The following is a 21,128-nucleotide window of genomic DNA, read 5'->3' as shown; positions in this document are numbered from 1 at the left end:
TTACATGATTGGCTTAGCCTGGACTCCCATCATGCAAAAGTCACAGTAATCTAATAACATATTTTTTTTTTTGTAAAAAAAAAAAGCCTTACTATAAACTGTCGTTTTTTTGTGAAAAAAGCCTTACTATAAACTGTCGGTTTTTGGAAAAAAAAGCCTTACTATAGACTGTCGTTTTGTAAAAAAAAGCCTTACTATAGACCGTCGTTTTTTTGCAAAATAAGCCTTACCATAGACTGTCGTTTTGTAAAAAAAAGCCTTACTATAGACTGTCACTTTTTTCATAAAAAAGCCTTACTATCCACTGTCGTTTTTTGTGAAAAAAAGCCTTACTATAAACTGTCGTTTTTTTTGCATAAAAAGCCTTACTATAGACTGTCGTTTTGTAAAAAAAAGCCTTACTATAGACTGTCACTTTTTTCGTAAAAAAGCCTCACTATCCACTGTCGTTTTTTGTGAAAAAATGCCTTACTGTCGTTTTTTTGCAAAAAAAGCCTTACTATATAGACTGTCGTTTTGTAAAAAAAAGCCTTACTATAGACTGTCACTTTTTTCATAAAAAAGCCTTACTATCCACTGTCGTTTTTTGTGAAAAAAAAGCCTACTATAAATTGTCGTTTTTTGGAAAAAAAGCCTTTTGTAAAAAAAAGCCTTACTATAGACTGTCACTTTTTTCGTAAAAAAGCCTTACTATAAACTGTCGTTTTTTGGAAAAAAAAGCCTTACTATAGACTGTCGTTTTGTAAAAAAAAAGCCTTACTATAAACTGTCGTTTTTTATGAAAAAAGCCTTACTATAAACTGTTGTTTTTTTTGCAAAAAAAGCCTTACTATAGACTGTCGTTTTGTAAAAAAAAGCCTTACTATAGACCGTCGTTTTTTTGCAAAATAAGCCTTACTATAGACTGTCGTTTTGTAAAAAAAAGCCTTACTTTAGACTGTCACTTTTTTCGTAAAAAAGCCTTACTATCCACTCGTTTTTTGTGAAAAAAAGCCTTATTATAGACTGTCGTTTTTTTTTGCAAAAAAAGCCTTACTATAGACTGTCGTTTTGTAAAAAAAGCCTTACTATAGACTGTCACTTTTTTCGTAAAAAAGCCTTACTATCCACTGTTGTTTTTTAGGAAAAAAAGCCTTACTATAGACTTTCGTTTTGTAAAAAAAAAACCTTACTATAAACTGTCGGGTTTTTTTGCAAAAAAAGCCTTACTATATAGACTGTCGTTTTGTAAAAAAAAGCCTTACTATAGACTGTCACTTTTTTCATAAAAAAGCCTTACTATCCACTGTCGTTTTTTGTGAAAAAAAGCCTTACTATAAACTGTCGTTTTTTTGCATAAAAAGCCTTACTATAGACTGTCGTTTTGTAAAAAAAAGCCTTACTATAGACTGTCACTTTTTTCGTAAAAAAGCCTCACTATCCACTGTCGTTTTTTGTGAAAAAATGCCTTACTATAAACTGTCGTTTTTTTGCAAAAAAAGCCTTACTATAGACTGTCTTGTTCTGAAAAAAAGCCTTACTATAGACTGTCGTTTTTTTGCAAAAAAAGCCTTACTATACTGTCTTGTTCTGAAAAAAAGCCTTACTATAGACTGTCGTTTTTTTGTAAAAAACAAAAAAGCCTTACTATAGACTCACTTTTTTCGTAAAAAAGCCTTACTATCCACTGTTGTTTTTTGGGAAAAAAACCCTTACTATAAACTGTCGTTTTTTTGTAAAAAAAAGCCTTACTATAGACTCACTTTTTTCGTAAAAAAGCCTTACTATAAACTGTCGTTTTTTTGCAAAAAAAGCCTTACTATAGACTGTCGTTTTGTAAAAAAAAAAAAGCCTTACTATAAACTGTCGTTTTTTTGGAAAAAAAGCCTTACTATAGACTGTCGTTTTGTAAAAAAAAGCCTTACTATAGACTGTCGTTTTTTTTGCAAAAAAAGCCTTACTATATAGACTGTCGTTTTGTAAAAAAAAGCCTTACTATAGACTGTCACTTTTTTCATAAAAAAGCCTTACTATCCACTGTCGTTTTTTGTGAAAAAAAGCCTTACTATAAACTGTCGTTTTTTTTGGAAAAAAAGCCTTACTATAGACTGTCGTTTTGTAAAAAAAAAAGCCTTACTATAGACTGTCACTTTTTTCGTAAAAAAGCCTTACTATAAACTGTCGTTTTTTTGCAAAAAAAGCCTTACTATAGACTGTCGTTTTGTAAAAAAAAGCCTTACTATAAACTGTCGTTTTTTTGCCAAAAAAGCCTTACTATACTGTCTTGTTCTGAAAAAAAGCCTTATTATAGACTGTCGTTTTTTTGTAAAAAAAAAAAAAAAGCCTTACTATAGACTCACTTTTATCGTAAAAAAGCCTTACTATCCACTGTTGTTTTTTGTGAAAAAAACCCTTACTATAAACTGTCGTTTTTTGTAAAAAAAAAAGCCTTACTATAGACTCACTTTTTTCGTAAAAAAGCCTTACTATAAACTGTCGTTTTTTTGCAAAAAAATCCTTACTATAGACTGTCGTTTTGTAAAAAAAAAAAGCCTTACTATAAACTGTCGTTTTTTGGGAAAAAAAGCCTTACTATAGACTGTCGTTTTGTAAAAAAAAAGCCTTACTATAAACTGTCGTTTTTTTTTTTTGCAAAAAAAGCCTTACTATATAGACTGTCGTTTTGTAAAAAAAAAAAGCCTTACTATAGACTGTCACTTTTTTCATAAAAAAGCCTTACTATCCACTGTCGTTTTTTGTGAAAAAAAGCCTTACTATAAACTGTCGTTTTTTTGGAAAAAAAGCCTTACTATAGACTGTCGTTTTGTAAAAAAAAAAGCCTTACTATAGACTGTCACTTTTTTCGTAAAAAAGCCTCACTATAAACTGTCGTTTTTTTGCAAAAAAAGCCTTACTATAGACTGTCGTTTTGTAAAAAAAAGCCTTACTATAAACTGTCGTTTTTTTGGAAAAAAAGCCTTACTATAGACTGTCGTTTTGTAAAAAAAAAAAAAGCCTTACTATAGACTGTCACTTTTTTCGTAAAAAAGCCTTACTATAAACTGTCGTTTTTTTTGCAAAAAAAGCCTTACTATAGACTGTCGTTTTGTAAAAAAAAGCCTTACTATAGACTGTCACTTTTTTCATAAAAAAGCCTTACTATCCACTGTCGTTTTTTGTGAAAAAAAGCCTTACTATAAACTGTCGTTTTTTTGGAAAAAAAGCCTTCCTATAGACTGTCGTTTTGTAAAAAAAAAAAGCCTTACTATAGACTGTCACTTTTTTCGTAAAAAAGCCTCACTATAGACTGTCGGTTTGTAAAAAAAAAAAGCCTTACTATAGACTGTCACTTTTTTCATAAAAAAGCCTTACTATCCACTGTCGTTTTTTGTGAAAAAAAGCCTTACTATAAACTGTCGTTTTTTTGGAAAAAAAGCCTTCCTATAGACTGTCGTTTTGTAAAAAAAAAAAGCCTTACTATAGACTGTCACTTTTTTCGTAAAAAAGCCTCACTATAAACTGTCGTTTTTTTGCAAAAAAAGCCTTACTATAGACTGTCGTTTTGTAAAAAAAAAGCCTTACTATAAACTGTCGTTTTTTTGGAAAAAAAGCCTTACTATAGACTGTCGTTTTGTAAAAAGAAAAAGCCTTACTATAGACTGTCACTTTTTTCGTAAAAAAGCCTTACTATAAACTGTCGTTTTTTTGCAAAAAAAGCCTTACTATATAGACTGTCGTTTTGTAAAAAAAAAAAAAAGCCTTACTATCCACTTTTTGTACGACAAGTCAGTTTAGCCAGATGATGCTGTAAAAACAAAGTCTTCTTTGATGTTTGAGATTTTTATTTTTTTTCCATTAACCAGCATCCACTTTCACTCACACACATTTTCACAGACACATGGAATGGGAGCACCATGCCTTGCAAATTTTTTAAAATCTACGTGCAAAAATGATATAACATGTACCTCCATACTGGGACAAAATCATATTTGATACCCTTGAGAATTGTCTGAATCTGAAGCTTTTCTGCAAGCGTGTTGGATCTCTTACTTTTGGACTCGGTGGGATGTTGCAACTTTCAACCCTTCACACATGCGGGCACACAATTTGAAGTCTTTAAATGCGTTCCAAAAAATCATTCAACATTTTGTGAGATAAAGCAATGGGGGGAGGGGTCAAAAAGGTGGAAATTATTAAAATAATTAAAAAAAAAAAATGCTCCAAAGTGCATTGCCAGTCCTTAAAAACAAATGGAATGATTCCATTTCTATCCCAACACTTAGCTGCATTAAGGCTTTTCTCTAAATATATATCTACTTTCTTAGAAAAAAAAAATCATAACACTGTCTGCTAATTATAATAATTTTAATATTAATGTAAAAAAATACCTTTGAAATTCATGATACAAGTCCGAATGACTGATGCGCCAGTCACGGGTCTGGTCAGAGTTGCGGATGGCTCGGCGCGGCCACAGAACCGCTACCCTCCCGGACCAACGCGAGGGGCGGCGCCACGGGGGCCCGACCGGACGCGGGGGCCCGCTCGGGCGGGCTCCCGGTGGCGCCGGGCCTCACGTCGGCCCGCACGGGGAGGAAGCCTTGGTCCCGGAAAATATCCGCCTGGTCATTGAGGGCGGGGCGAAGGCCGGCGCCGTCGTCTCGGGTCCCCGAGGAGTCGTGGGCGCGCAGGACGGCTTCGTGCCGCGCGTCCATCTCGATCGGGCCCTCCCCGCTCAACGCGTCCCCTTCCAGCTCCTCCAGCTGACGCGGCGGAACCCGAAGTTCGGCTTTTTTCCCGAGTCTCGGAGCGGACGGGGGCGTCGGCGTGAGGCGGGCCCGCCCCCCTTCCGCCCATTTACTCGCGGGTTCGGACCGAGGTGTCGGGCCGGTCCGGGGTCGGGCCGCGGTCCTCTCGGGAAGGTCGTCGACGACGGGCGGGGACGGTTTCCGGCTCGAGGGCGCGAGGCCGCCCCTCGGCCAGAACTCCCCGATCCAGGCGAACCCGGCTCCGCCCCCGCTGCCGGCTTCAAAGCCTCCGCCCCCGGAGCCCGGCTCGTCCCGGGCGGAGTCGTGGTCGGGCGTCGGGCGGGATCGGTTGAAAAGGGGAGGCGGCGCGAGGATGCGGTCCACGTCCTTGCGGAAGTTGGCCCAGTCGTCCGGCGCCGGGCTGTAGTCGGGCCTCCAGTCGTAAAGGCTTTCGTTGATGCTGTAAAGATCCTCCAGTCCCTGCCAATTGACGTCCTCGTCCGTCAAGTTGGGCAGTTTAACCCTGTCGTCCGTCCCAGAGTGCGCTGAAGGAAGACACCAAAGAACAACAATTTGAGGATGGACAAGAAAAACACAAAACAAAACAATTTTTCAAGGGGGGGTTGTTTGGATTAAGCTCCAGCGTCATGCATTCGGTTAAGCAGTGCAAACGCATGCCGCCGGGGAGCACACAGGAAATATCGGGGCCACGATCCACCACACATCAAAAGTACAAAGAGGCACGGGCGGCAACCTGCAATTAAAAGCAAAAAAAAAAAAAAAGCAACAAGCAAAACAAAACAAAAAAAATCTTCAATTAAATCTGCAGAGTGCAAGGAAGAAATCTATATGATCTAATTGAAGCTTCCTGGAAAAAATAAACGCTTTCATAACATGGTTTTGTGTTGTCGTGAGACCGGACTGGTCGACTCACAGGAAGGAAAGGATCGGTCTCCTCTTTGAGCGCTTTCGGTGCCGCTGTCGCCTGCTAAGCGACAAACACACGTCAAATTGACATTCTGCTCACGGCGGGCGGGAAGGTGGCGATGACATGAGCGACCGCCGTCGCGGACGTCCGAGGAACAGTTTGACGTTTGGCTTTTGTTCCCGTGCCTACCGCAATTCGGGCCGCTCGACCAATGAGAGTGAAAAAGTGGAGACTGCGGAGCACGTTGCTCGCAGCGGCCCGGGTGGGCAAACACTAGACCGTTTATTAAATTGACTTATTTTGTTGCCGTGTATTCTCAAACATGAAAAGAAAATACAAACAAGAATGGAGCGCTGCAGCCAAGTGGAGACTGCGGAGCACGTTGCTTGCAGCAGCTGCGGTAAGCCAATATTAATATGCGTGTTAAATTGGGTTATTTCATAGCTACATATTTTAAATATTACGCTTATTTGAATTTTAGCCAATAAATACAAAAATTACCGGAGTGCTGCAGCCAAGTGGAGACTGCGGAGCACGTTGCTTGCAGCAGCTGCGGTAAGCTAATATTAAAATGCGTGTTAAACTGGGTTATTGCATAACTACATATTTTAAATAATACACATATTTATTTTTTTTTATTATCTTTTATCGTGTGTTTTTTTTTGTCATTTGCAGCCAGGCATTTTGAAAATTTCCAAAGGAACAAGCTAATTTAGAAACTGGGAGAAAAGGGAGTGCCGCAGCCAAGTGGAGACTGCGGCACCTCAAAGGGTGAGCAAAAATGTTAGTTTTTTGGATGGGTAAGCTAACACGTCTTGAGTTTTGTCATCTCAAACGGTAGAATGAGCAACCGGGATAAATTGGATCGCTGCAGCAAAGCGGAGACTGCGGACCCTTTTTTGTTTATCCCCGTCAAACCATCCCATGGAGGCGCGGAGGATGACAACGCGACGCCATGCATGTCGCGTGAGGGTCGTGCACTAAAACGGCCGACGTGGACCGCGAATCATGCCTTCCCCGAAAGATGTCGCGAGTGTCGCCGCCCTGAAAAGAAAACGACGGCAAAACGGGAAATGGCGCGCCGAGCCGAGCTAACAAATCCGGCGGCCTCGAACGTTAGCTAGCTAGCGCCTTCCCCCATGCAGACCGGCAAACGTCATGGATGGATTAGTGCTGATGAGAGGCCCATGCAGGTGTTAACGCGACCACAGAAGAGGCAAAAAAAAAAAAAAAGCCACAGAAGAAGAAAAATGTTTGGATACCTGTGTGGCTCATAGCTGCCTCCATCTTTACCTCCTGATCAGGAACATAAAAGCAATCCATTGTTAATGACGGGATTCAAAGGAGACGCCGACGGGAGATGGAAAAAGATTCACGAGCATGCCAAGAAAAAGGGAGAGAGGCGGCCGCTATTTCTTCTGGTGTACGTCTTGACCACCAGGGGGCGGCGGGACACAGGCATATTAGTCATTCTTCGCGGAGGATAAAGAATAGACGCGTGTGAGTTTTGTTGCGCTGTCTGTCTACGTGTTTTACGCAACCGTTTGTGTTCCGATACCAGTTGCTTAAAACGGCTGAAATGATCGATGCTAAATCTGTGTGTTAGCATTAGGCTAATATTAGCAACATTTTCTATGATGTCTTAGCATTTTTTTGGGACACAATTTTAGCGATTTTACCAAGTGAGGCGCACACAAAAGATGGAGGAAAGCGTATGATATCAAGCATCTCCCGCGACCTCCGCATCGGCGTGGGTCGTGGTTCCCGCGGCAACCGTGCGCCACGCCGATATGCGCCGGGACATTTTTTTTTTTTTTTTTTTTTTTAATGAGGGGAGGGCGAGTGTCGGCGTACCCGCGTCGGAGAGTTTGGGTCTGGGGTTGCACTGCTTGTGACCCTGGCAGCTCCGCATCTCCATCAGCTGCCCGTGGAGCGAGTTCAAGACGTCGCGCTCCACCTCGTACACGCCGTTGGTCAGCTGGCGGCGCGGAATAAACATGCAGCAGAAGTGCACCGTTAAATAGGAAAAAAATTCCACAGGAAATTCCCATCTTCAATTGCATTTGGTATTTAATCGGTTAAAAAAAGGGATTTAGTGAGGCAATTATTAGTTGTTTTTTTTTAATTGATTCACTGGAAAATTACTGAAAATAAATGTCAGCATAATACATTTTTTTCATGAAAAAATACACAATATTGAAAGTTATTTTTGTATGTGAACACCTCGCAGGCCATAAAAGCTCCCTTTTTATTTTCATATTTTATTTCAATTTTGTATTTTTAGCAAAAATTAAAACTATAGTAGAGGAAAATAATACATTCATTCAATCCCCCAATTTTTTATATATTTTTTTTGCATCTTTTAAGCATCTTAGCCATTCAATCTTTGATATTTTATTTAAGTATTCATTTACTTGTTTACAAAATGGCTGTTATTTAATGAGTTAATTTTTTAGAACCTCCGTCACTTTAAAATATTAGAAAAAAAACCCAAAAACTGATAAATAGCAATAAAAGACCATAAACAAATGAATCCGATTCGGCGTCCCACCTGGTACGGATCGCTGTTGAGGTCAAAGTACTCGAGGAAGCCGGTGGAGAACTCGCAGAAGAGCGTGTTGTGCGTTTCGTTGATGGTCCTCAAGCACCAGTAGGTGTTGTTGTTGGAGCTGGTGCACGCGCAGAAACCGCCCACTGCAAAAAAAACAAAAAACACTCTGACTTTTCCGTCACGTCATCCCCACAAGGGTGGCGGAAGTACGCGTACGCGTCCAGAAGGGGGCGGTCTGCCAGTGGTCGTTGTTATGCGTGAAGCAGGTGAGGCCCGGCAGGCTGCAGTCGTCGCCCTTGCGCAGACGTTTCTTCTCCTTGCGTTGCTTTTTGCGCCGGCGGATCTCGTTGTACAGCTGCGTCTTGCCGTCCAGCTCGTGCGCCGACTCCCTGGTCGCGACGTACCGGCTAATCGTTAGCGCGGCCTTTGCGCTTTGGCTTTTTGTTAGCGGTAAGCTAGTAGGGGCGTTTCCGAGGTGAACCGGACTATAAGTCGCAGGTCTCAAATGGTAAGAAAAAAAAAAAAGCTGCGGCTCATCGTCCGAAATTTACGGTACTTTTTCCCAGTTTGGTCGGCGTCCATGTCATTCCGCCCGCGCGGCTACGCAACAGCTGCTTTGAGTTGCCGTAATCCGTTTCCATTTGTCTCTCCGATTTTGTGTGAATCATCGCATCTTTGCGTGCGACTTGATCGCTTCCAGACGCAGAAGAAGAATTTTTTTTTTTTAAAAGCCCTATAATCTGCTCTGTCATTTTGACTTACTAACAAAACAAAACAAGTGTCTGGATGACAGGCTTCTTTTTGAATTTATTAGTTGCCAACATGACACATTATTGTTATTTTTCCTGATTTTATTAGATTTTCCTTCTGCGATCACTTGTCATATTTTTGTTTGTAGCTGACACAAATGTGGTTCAAGAAATGTTTCTGGTTACAAAGTCATCTGTTCTCCGCTTAATAAAAGTGGCGGAGCCATTATGGCTGCATTTACTGACATTTGCGATTAAATTAGGCTTCTTAGAGCACTTTTAATTATGTGGTGCACATAGTCTGGGCTCATTTTTAAGATCATTGTCATTATATATTTTTCATGGTATTATTTTAACAAAAGATTTAAGAAAAAAATATTTATACACTGGACCCCAGGGTTACAGCGTTACATTTTTTTCATGTTGCCATGTGGAATACTGAGTTTTTTCCGTCCCCCCTTTAGGTATTTTCCCCGCTTTGCGACAAAAACAACTGTCATGACCCTAGGGGCTTGGCTGTATTTGTGTTGTTTTGTCTCCATCCGCAGGCGTTTTTAGGTAATTGCGCTTATTTTCTGTTGCCGTCAATGCCTCCAAGCAACGCGGCGCTACAATGCTGATCTGCTATTGGTCGGCGTCTCCTCGCGGAGATGCTGGTCTGCTCGTAACACGTAATCACGTAATATCGTAACACGGGGGCCCATTGTATGTGTGTGAGTATATATATATATATATATATATATATATATATATATATATATATATATATATATATATATATATATATATATATCGGGGGTATCAATCACTCACTTAAAGGGATGCAGTTGATCGTTCCTGTTCTTCAACCTGTCGGCTTTGTTTCTGTCCCCTTTGCTGTAGAAACTGGAACGGACACGCACGCGCAATGTGATGAAGCGGTTAGCATGAAAATACGAGAAAATATGAAGAATTTCCACCGACGTACCTTTTCTTTCCGCAGTCACACTCGTCTGGCCGCGTCCTCTTCAGATGGCCTCGGACTTCGCGGAGATTTTTGATTTTGTCTTGAAGCGCTTCGATCTGCCAACATTTTTTTTTTTTTTTTTTTAATGTCTCGAGATGACATATGGCATAATGCGCGCGTGGCGTTTGGGCACCTCTTGGTCCACGTAGCTCTTGTGGTCCTTCCAGGCTCTGGAGGACTGGTAGATCTCCCTCTCGCAGTGGACCGAGTCGTTCATCAGGATGTAACACTTGTGGGTGACCTTCAGGGACTTGGGGTAGCCCACCACCGCGTTGGTGTCGTCCGCCAGCATCTCCTCGGAGTCGTCGTCCGAGCCCGAGTCCGAGTCCGAGTCGGGGTCGTCCGCGGGCGCGTGGCGGCGCTTGGTGAGGGCGCGGCGCCGAACGGCGCTCTGGTCGTCGGCCTGCAGGTCCACGTCGTAGATCTGGCCCTCGAATTCCACCGACAGAGATCTGGCGGCCCGCGTGTGGACGAAGCGAGGCCGATAACCTAAAACAGCAAAAAATAATCAACATTAAGTGTCACACCTGTTCTAAAAATATAGATATAATTATGAAGAAATATCTGTCCACAGAAACCTATTAAACAAAAATCGTCTTGTTGTGGGATTACAGTTGAGATCTCTTCACGAAAATAAATCGTTTACTTAATTATCAACATATACCCCAAAACAAAATAAAAATCAACATAAAGTGTTCTGAAAAAGAAATATAAATATTTACCTACAGAAAAACGTTCAACTTTTGGGATCACAGTAGAGATGTGTTCCCAGAAATAAATCATTAACTTGACAGGAAACGAGCGGTGGCTCATGACAAGTTGGGTCAAACCATTCTAGTAAGGGGGACAATCCGGCTTTTTAAAATAATGAAATCGATTAACCTACTGAATTTAGTTTTATGAACTTTGATTTTCCTGAAACAATTCATTCATTCAATAATCATTTTAAAGGGTTTTTGCACGTTTTCGATTTAAAATCTCGAGTACCCCCCGAAGTTCCCTCGAGGGGGTACTGTTTGGGGGTATTGTTGGCCGCTCCACTCACGCTGGCCAGGCGAAGCGTGCCGATGCGAGCGTCGTTCCATCCTGGAGTTCTTGTAGAGCGCGTGGGTGCAGTCGCAGGCTCTCTCGTGGGCGCCGTAGCCGGCGCGGGGCCTCAGGCTCCGGATCTTCTTGCGGGGGCCCTCCTTGGAGCCGCCCTTGCACTTCTGTATCCTCCACTTGCCCGTGATCTCCTCCACGCAGTGCCACTTCTGAAGGGAGAGAGAAATGAGCTCACCTCCTGGCACTCATGAATCGGACCCATCCGGACAGCCCCCCCCCCCCGTTTTTTTATTTATTTATTTTTCTGCGTGCCGATCGCACTCGCAAATCGGGTCGGCGCCAAAGTGCGTCAGCGTATAATTACACACCGACGCCCTCGCTTCTCGCACGTCCTCCGTCTTTCTCCGCAGGCGCGATGAAGTCAGTTGAGAGGACGAAAAAAAAAAATGTAGAAAGTGGAAGCGAAACATCTGCGGTGTGGGAACGAGGCCGCAAACGGCGAAGGCCGATCGGGTTTCTGTTGGAAGACCCGCGCGCGGGGGTCGAAGGAAAGGACGAGCCGGGGATGAAAACAATCTGTTTTGCTTTACGCTTCCAGCGACCGTTCACGCCGGAGGTTCAGGAGAGCAGACAAACGGGAAGAGGAAGAGGAGGTGGAGCTTGGCCGCGAGATCCAGCGCGCTGACCTTGCGCAGCTTTTTAAGAAGGAAAAAGCACTCTAGTGATCCTTAGTCATTTTTTGCAGCGGATAGAGAATCCATAGCTTTGAGTAGGTGAGCTGCCTTTGTCTGTCTACCTGTGTTGCGCCACCGTTTGTGTTCACATATCCATTGCTTCAGAAACTGTATCTATTCATGCTGTCAGCAAGGCGGTTTCATATATTATTTGTTAGCATAAGTGAAATTTCCAATAAGGAAAAAGTACTCTATAATTCACTGCAAGAACGCAGATTGCTACAATTCCTGCTTTTTGTTTATTTTGATCAATTTCAAGGCTTCAGCGTTAGCTCGTCCCCCCAATCTCATACCCCCGGATTTTTTGTTTTTGCCAACTTTTCTCTTTTGTAAAGCTAAATACAAAGTATTATAAAATAGCAAAACATAAACTTAATTTCTTCATTGCTCGTACTTTAAAGGGACTTTACACTTGTTTGATTATTTACTCATTTGCTGCCAGTTATGTTACAAATTATGGAAATTCCTTTAATTTTTTTATGATAGCAATAAAATAATGAATGGGAAAAAACACGAGGGAGCTGAAATTTCCAGCAGAGGATTAAAATTCCGAAATGCAACCATCCCGACATTTCTATGTGATTACAGCCGGACGTGCGAGATTTTGTGCACAGAAATAATCACTGTCCAAATTTTGGACCATACATACAATTATAATTACAATTTTTGAGATGCAATTTAATAGGATTTACGACATGGATTTTTCTGCGATTCCTGCAAAGCTTGCGTTTGTTCAAATGATTTTCGGGCGTCATCGTGCCAAATATCAGAATTGGATCAATTCTTGCCGTCGGAGGCTAACAAAGAGAAGCAAAGGTTTACCTGTCCCGGCTGCTCGCACGGCGTCTGGAACTCGGCCTGCTGGCACGTCTCCTTCACTTTCATGTACTTGGGCAGGCTGTTGGTGTGCTGGGTGCTGGCCGAGTCGTCTTTCTTCCTCAGGATCTTCCTGGAAGCATCGTGGTCATCGTCATCGTCATCATCAGTCCGGGTTGAGCTCATCTCACATGAAAATTGTTTTCTTCCATCGGATTTCGATTTCCCCGCTTCTGCGCCCAGCCTCGACCTCAGCTTGGCATCATCCCCGCCGCCGTCGCCGCAAGACCTGGCCGAAGCCTCGCGGGGATTGATGCCAACCGAACCCCCCGCCCCTTTTCTCGCGCCCCCTGACTGGACTCCCTCTGCCGGCCCGGGCCTCGCACACAAGCCGCAGACGGAGCGACGGCAACAAAGGAGCGCCTGTGACAACCTTCCCGGGCGGGGCCCCATGCCAAGGGTCGGCACCGCCAAAACTCAAGGGCCGTCTCGCCGCCGATAACTACATTATGAAGATGAGTCAGTTCTCTTCGGCTCGGATATGAAGCGCCTCGCTTTTTCCAAAGACTCCCGTGAGTTTTGGAGATGTTCCCGGCCGGCACGCGCGGCTTTCTCCGCCGCAGCAGGTGGGATTTATACACCGCGCGCCCAGATCAGGGGTATTGATTTGACGGCATGAGAACGTCGGTAGAAGAAAGCCGCCGAATGAGCTTGCGTGTGCTTGCAGATGTTTACGATGTCAGCTAGTGTCGTTTTTTAACATCAAATTTGGTGATCCTCAGCGTGAGGTTGTGCTGTCCAAAGAAGCTGCTGCTCCAAAAAGACTCCCAATGAGCCTTCATTCATTGCAGTTGATTGATCTTGGACTGTTCAGGTTTTACAGAAGACTCTGGTTTAGCATGATTCTGAATCGATTTCAAATTCTGCAAAAATCCATAATAAGCTCCAAAAAAAGACATAATTTTTGGAAAAATAACACTCCAACTTTCTCTATAATCCTATAAGTCCTAACAATACTAACAACAATAATCATACAAGCTAAAAACAGAAATTTTAAGCATTACATTGTACCTTTTCTTTTAGCGTTTGTTTACAGAAATTTGCCAAAATTTTTGACTTTTTTCTTGGGACTCTGAAGGTCATCTTTGGCTTGTTGTGCATAATATGTACATAAATAAATAGAATGAAAAACAGGAAAAATCATATCGGCGTGTCCAAAATCGATTTAGGCCAATTAAAATCGAGCGCTAATCCTATTAATTACATCAGGATCCATAAAAAAAATGTAACAAGCATTTTGGAAGCCCTGCAGCGTGCATGAAATGATCCCGCCAAAGGAACATTTTTAAGAAGTGAGAATTTTGCCAATTGGTGCCCGTTCTGAACATAAACGTATGAATCGTGACCGCTCCGGTTTCCGCTGAGCATTCAAAGTTTGACTTCTGGCGTCTCGCAAATAATCCCGACCATCGCAGACTTCCGAAACGGAACCGAGAAATCCGCGTCACCTGGAAAAGCGTGTTTGGGGTTGGCGCAAGCGCTTAGACATAATATGGCGTGTGAAGATATGGATGCGGCGAAGGGGTCGGGGCAAAGGGGGGGAAGGGAAGTAAAAGCTCCGGTTTACCCTCGCTCCACCAGGAATGTGTCCCTCCAGACTTTGGGTTTCCGGTTGGGTTTGAATCTGGGAAAACAATGTCGACAGTTAAGGTTTTTTTGTTTTTTTTTTTCCCGGCCACTTATTACATGCGTTTTTTTTCTACCTACCTTCATAGGGGACAAGCTTGTCAATAAAAACATTGATTTTTGACAACAAACGAGCTGTTTTTTTTTTTTTGTGTGTGTTTCTTCTCGCAGAATGTTTGAGAAGCCTTTGTGTTTGTTTTTCCTAATGCCGCAAAAGTAAACTGCGCAGGGTAGCAATTTTCCGTTCGGCTCATAATTGCTGCGGCTTTCTGCTGTTGAGAAACAATAAATTGCACAGGAAATTGCAAAAGTGCGACCTCAAGCACGTCTCTCTGAGTGCCATTAACCGCCGTTTGTGACAAAATGTTTAATCTACACTGCGCGGTGGCTTAGTGGTTGTTACGTCTGCCTTGCACTTGTTAAATTGAGCATACTGTACATAAGAACATAACATTTTTATTAACACCCAGAAAAAATGTCAAAATGATAAGGTCTGTTTTTGTAGTCAGTTTTGTGATGATGACACTGTAAGACATAGCCATTAACTGGTCCATAGCGCCACCTACTGTTTGCTGATATAATTTGACCGCCGCTCAACGGAATGTTGCAAAAATCGCAGGAAAATCACTAGTAAATTCTCTTATAATGCATCTCAAAAATTGTAATTATAATGGTTTTATATGGTCCAAAATTTGGACAATTACTTTAGTAAATGTTACTTTACTTACTACTTTACTTTACTTACTTACTTTACTTTACTTATTACTTTACTAAAATGTCGCATGTCCAGCTGTACGATCACAAAGAAAATTCAGAATGAGTGAATTTTGATGTTTTAATCATCTGCTGGAAATTTCAGCTCCCTAGTGTGTTTTCCTTATTGATTATTTTAAGATAATTTAAGCGTTACACATGACCTTGTCTTGTAGCGTTTGTTTACAGAAATTTGCCAAAATTTGTGACTTTTTTCTCAGGACTTTGAAGGTTATCTTTGGCTTGTCGTGCATAATATGTACATAAATAAATAGAATGAAAAACAGGGTGGAAAAATTATATCGGTGTGTCCAAAATTTTAAGAAAAAAAAAAAAAAATCAAAGGAATTTCCATAATTTACGGGTTAAACAGAAGTAAACTTTAGCTGGGCAGTGATTATTTAGTGTATCACTTGAGGGGGACGGCGTAGCACAATACTAACCTATTTCCGGTCCTTTCCTGCTCCAGAAGCTTGAGAATGGACTTCCCGTCCATATCCGGGGGCGTGTCAAGTCCGGCAATATGGAGGACGGTAGGCGCCAGGTCGATATTGAGCACCAGATGAGGATTCCTGAAGCACGACAGCCACGGCGTGAGTCGATGCGTATTTGGAACGTGGCGTTTTGCGGCGTTTCCCTTACACTGCGCCGGGCTCCACGTTGGGCCCCCTCAGGAAGAAGGGCACGCGGATGTCGAAGTCGTACGGCATGGACTTGCCCTTGACCAATCCGAACTGACCGATGTGGTAGCCGTGGTCGGCGGTGTAGATGATGTACGTGTTGTCCAGCTCGCCCGTCTCCTCCAGCATGTCGTAAACCTGCCGCGCGACGTCGGGAAATAGACGGCGCCGCGTCGCGCGTGAGTCCGGACAAAAAAAAAAATAATTCAAGCCTCCCGAGGTGTGACTTTGGTACCTTTTGCACCGAGTCGTCCACGGACATGAGGGTCTGCAGCCGTTTGCGGTGGAGGAAATTGGTGAATTCCATGTGGATGGGCTTCATGGGGCCCGTGTACTGCATGATCCAGTGCTTGTCCATGTTGGGGGCGTAGTTGTAACTGGGCGTGCTGGTGGGGAACCAACAGGTCAGTTCAACTGAGCCCTATTGAAAAATTCTTCATCGTACGAAACCGTTAACTTGATCAAACGCTGTCAAGACATTTGCATTCAAAATTATCGGGCAAATTTACCCTTAAAATAAATCAATTGTCATTATACTCATCACTTGAAAAAAAAAAAACATAAAACGAACAAGTAGCAAGGCTTAATAGCCACTAACAACCCAGGCTAAACTTAGCTCCTCCCCTAAACCTTGAGAAATGCATGCTGGGTACATGCTAACATTCAATGGAAAACTCCATTGACAAGCTAATTGCATCACAGTCATACATCACTAATATTACAGCCTTTAACCAACAAGCAGCAGACTCATAAGAGCCACTAACAACCCAGGCTAAACTTAGCTCCTCCCCTAAACCAAACATTTCCAAACACATTGCCTTGAGAAATGCATGCTGGGTAAATGCTAACATTCAATGGAAAACCCCATTGACAAGCTAATTGCAGCACACATCATCATACATCACTAATATTACAGCCTTTAACAAACAAGCAGCAGACTCTAACAACCCAGGCTAAACTGAGCTCCTCCCCAATACACAAATAAAATAATGAATTATTTATAATTTTGAAAACAACTAACTCATTTCCTGCTTGCTAAATGCTAACATCTAATAGAAAACACCATTGACATGCAAACAGCATCAAAATTCATTTGAACACCAACGGTGCAGCAACACACATAGATATTGCTTATCCACTATGAAAAATGCACGTCGCAACAGAATAAACGCGGCAATGAACGACTACAGAACACCAGGAGAGATTGATTCTCGATTTGAAAATTGAACGAGTCCGCGCTGCCGAGGCTCCAAAATCCATGCACATATTGTGAAAGATGGCTTTTGTGCAAGCGTTTGCATGCGAGGCTGTGAGAGGCCGTCTGTGGCGGCCCGCTAACAGGTGGCGCGTCGGTCCGCCGCGCTCGACAGGCGTCAATAGCGCCTGTGTTTGCCCGGGGAAAAGGTCTTGATAGTGGCGTGCCAGCGCTCCTCTCCGCCACAGAGACCGGACTCTCCTCGCCACGCCGCCCGGCTCTGGCGTTTGGCCCGGAGAAACGCTTTTGACGGCTGGCAAGCGCCGGTGAAAAAATAATAGTTCCCCTAAAGCGGGGTTTGCATCAAACTCTGGGCCCAGAAGACTCAATAAGTCGTCTGAAAAATGACTAACTGGGGCTGCTTTATTAGTGGTTCTGCGCAGAGGATAAGGAATATATGCCTGAGATTATTATATTATATCAGCCGTCTGCATGCTTATTTGCAGTTGCAACGCTGTTTGTTAGCTTGTTTATAGCATTAAAGTTGAATAAAAACTGCTCGTTTGTCAAGGTCATACATAAATAAAAAATGGATATGGTATATGGATTTTTTTTGTTTGTAATAGAACACTGAATTTCAATGCAAACATTAGTTGTAAACAATTATTCCCAGCTCTTATGTGATTCTCATATTTTTTTTTCAAGCCAAGTAAATTGTACCCAGCATAAAGCACTTATGACTAAAAAAAAAATGCCTTCAGATTCCTGCGCCATGTTTGGAAGATTTTTCAGTAACTGCAAAGCATAGATCATATAACATTACCTTTGGCTCATCTGCTGGAAAATTCCGTCACTAATGTCAGTGAGCGTCTGTGAAAAAAACCTACTAAATGAAGACATTTTGCAAAAGGGTCACTATGGCACTGGTTAGAATTAAGTTGCGTAAATGACATTATTTTTTTGATTGTTCCTTGTTGTAAAATTTACAGAGTTACTATGACACCGTTTAGTTATAAGTTGCGTCATGTTCCAATTCATTTGCTCGTAATTTGAAAAGATGTTCCTGTCACAGCATTAAAAATCATATTAGATTTGCTGATATCAGCAAGAACTCTGTTAAAATAGTAGTTTGAGTAAGAATAGGCAAATAATTAAATAATAAAAATATTGTTTAAAAAAATATATATAATAAAAAATGATAATAAAACAATACAATTAAAAAAAAATATATATATATATATATATATAAAATAAAATATAATATAATATGATATAAAATAATACAATTAAATAAAAATAATACAAGAAAAAAACAATTGTAAAAGTAAAAATAGTAGTTAAAATAGTAGTCCCTCAAGCGGCTTCACAGACCCCCACCGTAACCAGTCAAGATAGTTTATTTGTTGGTGGATTTTATCATCAATTTATAAATGTTTATATGCGTAAATGATAGTTTTCGGACTGTTCTTTCTGATCCCATCTACACTGCAAATGTAGTAAATGTCAGGCGGCAGCAACCTTTTGCACCAAGAACTAAATGTTCCCGGTAATGCTGCAGCACGAACACGCTTTCCATTCTCCCCATAAATCGAGCGGGCCGCATTCCACTCACGGAAGCCTTAATGAAGAGCCGCGACGAGAGCAGCGCCGCTTTTGTGAGCGCGCGTGAACCCTTCACCCTCCGATCCGGGCGGTCTCGTAAGCCCCGACAAAAGGCACCTGTCTCCGCACCGCCAATCGGGAGCGGCGAGGTCACACCTGCCGCTCGGGTAACAAGCGTTGGATTACAAGAGGAATATCCTCTCGAATTAAAAAAAAAAAAAAAAAAAAGAAAGCGGGGGGGATTACCGGCATTCCCTTGAGCAGCACTTCAAATCTACGTCCTTACACTGTTGGGAAAACCGCATCCACAGCGGTTAAACCAAAAGGAATGTTAATCGCATTAATAAAACACATCCCCGGCAAAAGTACAGGCTGCGCGTATGATTTATGAGGCGGCTCCTCCTACTCCTGCCACCTCGCCTCTTGATGCATTCGGAATTATGCTTCTTTAATAGGGACTAATGCCAGAGGGAGCCTCTTCTCACGACAGCCTTGTTGCCCGCCCCCAAATATGCTTTTTCTTTTTTTGTAATGATGAGCACTTGTGGGTTCAATGTGTGTGGCTTTTTACATGGAATTGCCGAGCAAGTCGAATCAAAATGCTCAAATAGGCCATATGCAGTCATAAGGCTGCACAATTAATCAAATTTAAATCACGATATTGCTGCCGCGATTAATTGAGCCGATATTAACGCTTAAAAACACTGCTAGCGTGCATGTCAAATCAAGCACTTTGTTATCCTACCACCAGGGGGCAATGTTTCACACCTGTATGCATGACAAATGCCTTGCTTTTCTCACCCTAATATATTATTTACCAGTGTGAAAGGGCATTGAGGTTCTCACCGGATTCCTAATATATACAGAGCTGTTGAGACATATTTTAGACAGTAATACTAATAAATAAAAATTTATTTTATTTTCTGGAAAACCCTAAGATATCACTCAAAGTCCCGTCTAATAAAAAAACTACAAGACAGATGCTGAGGTGCTATATCTCAATTCAGTTAAACTTTGTAAGTTAAGGGGAGGAGCCACAGCAAAAAGTTGCAGAGATTTTCGAAGACAATGACTTTCAAGCGCTCCTTGCTGAAAACAAATTCTGAAAAAGTATTAAATACAAAAAGAAATACAAAAAGTATTTTAAAAATCTCAATCTAAAATGCGCAGAAAAAAAGCACCATTTTTTTTCTTACACTAACATCAGAGCATAGGACAAAAATGACAACATTCCACCAGATAAAATGGCGCAAAAAAAATCCATTTCGTTGCTGATTTCTGTCTATTGTAAAGTTATAAACACATTTATGAGCAAACTATTGTAAAACAGCCATATTTATGTCTATAAAATAAATGTGGTAGATTTTCTTCAATTTAATTGGCTGATTAATCACCTAATAACATTTTATTCATATTAGGCCTGAAAAAATCCAGTTTGGTCCTATCAATCGTTCTACAACCCCCTAAAAAAAACAATCCAACTTTGAAGTTCAAATGCATAACAATCAATTCTCTACCGCCCAGCGTTTTTACAGGAGACGGTAGGATTCTCAACCGCCGCATGACTTTTCTTCTCCGCGCCCCGACCGAGGACCTCTTCCGTATCGAACCAAAGAAGGAAAAGCAAATCCATCTAGAATGCCTAACGTCCACCAAAAGGCCGCACGCACAATCCCCCATCGCTCATCCGGGGGAGTTGGGGGCGGAGAGGCTAAAAATAAAATCATAATGCCACAAAGGGTGTTCTCCGCGCCACACAATGCATTCCTCTGCTCCCCGGCCGGGATGCGCGGCAGAGAGAAAGTACTGATTGATATGGACAGGGTCAGGAAGTCCCATGTGAGGGGAGGGCCGAAAACCAAGAAAGAGACTTGGGAAAACAGAGGGAGGGAGGGATGAATGGAGCGACAGTGCAAACAGGCGGGAGGGAATGTTAAGTGGGCTAAGGGACGGCGAGGGTGAAAGCGGGACGCTGGGAAAGTGACAGGAGAAACTTTTGGATGCTGCCCGGGAGCGTTTCGGGGAACCGGGAGGCCGGCGCGAGACGCCGATTTTGACTTCCCTCTCGCGGTCTTTCAAGTGTCATGGCAACCCGCCATCGCCGGGAAACCAAAAGAGCACGGCCGCTAATACGCAAGAGGCGTTAGCGTTCCGTCGCTGTCGGGTTGAGGGAAGAAGAGCGAGCCGCTTCGTATTTGGCAGTTGAACTATTCGCGGACTTTTGTAGCTGTCCTTCGTTATATAGAACAGCAGTCGATATTTTTGTGCCGTATGTCGGATTAACGCAGCGGTGGAAAATAGGGCACAGCCAAACACATTCCAGATATTCTCTTACAGCAATTTGGAGACTTCTCTGGGTGAAAGGGGACTTTTGTTTTGATGACAGAGCCAATCATAGTAAAAAAAAACGAAAAGACAGAGAGACAGACAAGATCTATAAATAGCTAGCTAGCTAAACTAGATGAATATTTAGATTGCTCACAAATAGCTCACAAAATAAATAGCTTGCGTTTTAAAACAGATAACTTCAACAGACAGCTCAATTGGTGGATAGGTAGACAGAAAAGAGCGAGCTAGCGACCTAAGATGGATGAATAGCTAGCTTGCTATCTTAGACAGACAGTCAAGATTTATAAATGGCTAGCTAGCTAAGCTAGCTG

General features: G+C 42.2%; 1 protein-coding gene and 1 long non-coding RNA gene across 3 annotated transcripts in view; one reads left to right on the top strand and one right to left on the bottom strand.

The window, feature by feature from the left end:
• Nucleotides 1–3,894: 3,894 nt before the first annotated feature.
• The window catches only part of sulf1 (sulfatase 1), a 75,750-nt gene continuing 58,516 nt past the window's right edge, over nucleotides 3,895–21,128 (bottom strand). For both annotated transcript variants that reach the window (XM_088402059.1, XM_088402060.1), the window contains 13 exons: nucleotides 15,907–16,057; nucleotides 15,634–15,809; nucleotides 15,435–15,563; nucleotides 14,180–14,236; nucleotides 12,559–12,685; nucleotides 11,004–11,211; nucleotides 10,092–10,447; nucleotides 9,920–10,014; nucleotides 9,766–9,837; nucleotides 8,420–8,592; nucleotides 8,204–8,346; nucleotides 7,507–7,630; nucleotides 3,895–5,269 (listed from right to left, as the gene is read on the bottom strand). In XM_088402059.1, coding sequence (XP_088258185.1) covers nucleotides 4,422–5,269; nucleotides 7,507–7,630; nucleotides 8,204–8,346; nucleotides 8,420–8,592; nucleotides 9,766–9,837; nucleotides 9,920–10,014; nucleotides 10,092–10,447; nucleotides 11,004–11,211; nucleotides 12,559–12,685; nucleotides 14,180–14,236; nucleotides 15,435–15,563; nucleotides 15,634–15,809; nucleotides 15,907–16,057 — 2,659 coding nt within the window. In that variant the 3' untranslated portion in view covers nucleotides 3,895–4,421. The remainder of the gene's footprint in view (nucleotides 5,270–7,506; nucleotides 7,631–8,203; nucleotides 8,347–8,419; nucleotides 8,593–9,765; nucleotides 9,838–9,919; nucleotides 10,015–10,091; nucleotides 10,448–11,003; nucleotides 11,212–12,558; nucleotides 12,686–14,179; nucleotides 14,237–15,434; nucleotides 15,564–15,633; nucleotides 15,810–15,906; nucleotides 16,058–21,128) is intronic.
• LOC148408018 (uncharacterized) lies at nucleotides 5,945–6,375 on the top strand. The gene is made up of 3 exons (XR_015863630.1): nucleotides 5,945–6,052; nucleotides 6,134–6,207; nucleotides 6,328–6,375. It is a non-coding gene; the product is annotated as an uncharacterized LOC148408018 (long non-coding RNA).

The sequence above is a fragment of the Hippichthys cyanospilos genome, chromosome 19 (genome assembly GCF_059441005.1).
Source record: "Hippichthys cyanospilos isolate Australia breed blue-spotted pipefish chromosome 19, RoL_Hcya_1.0, whole genome shotgun sequence".
Classification (NCBI taxonomy): domain Eukaryota; kingdom Metazoa; phylum Chordata; class Actinopteri; order Syngnathiformes; family Syngnathidae; genus Hippichthys; species Hippichthys cyanospilos.
This window is presented reverse-complemented; position numbering and strand designations above follow the sequence as displayed.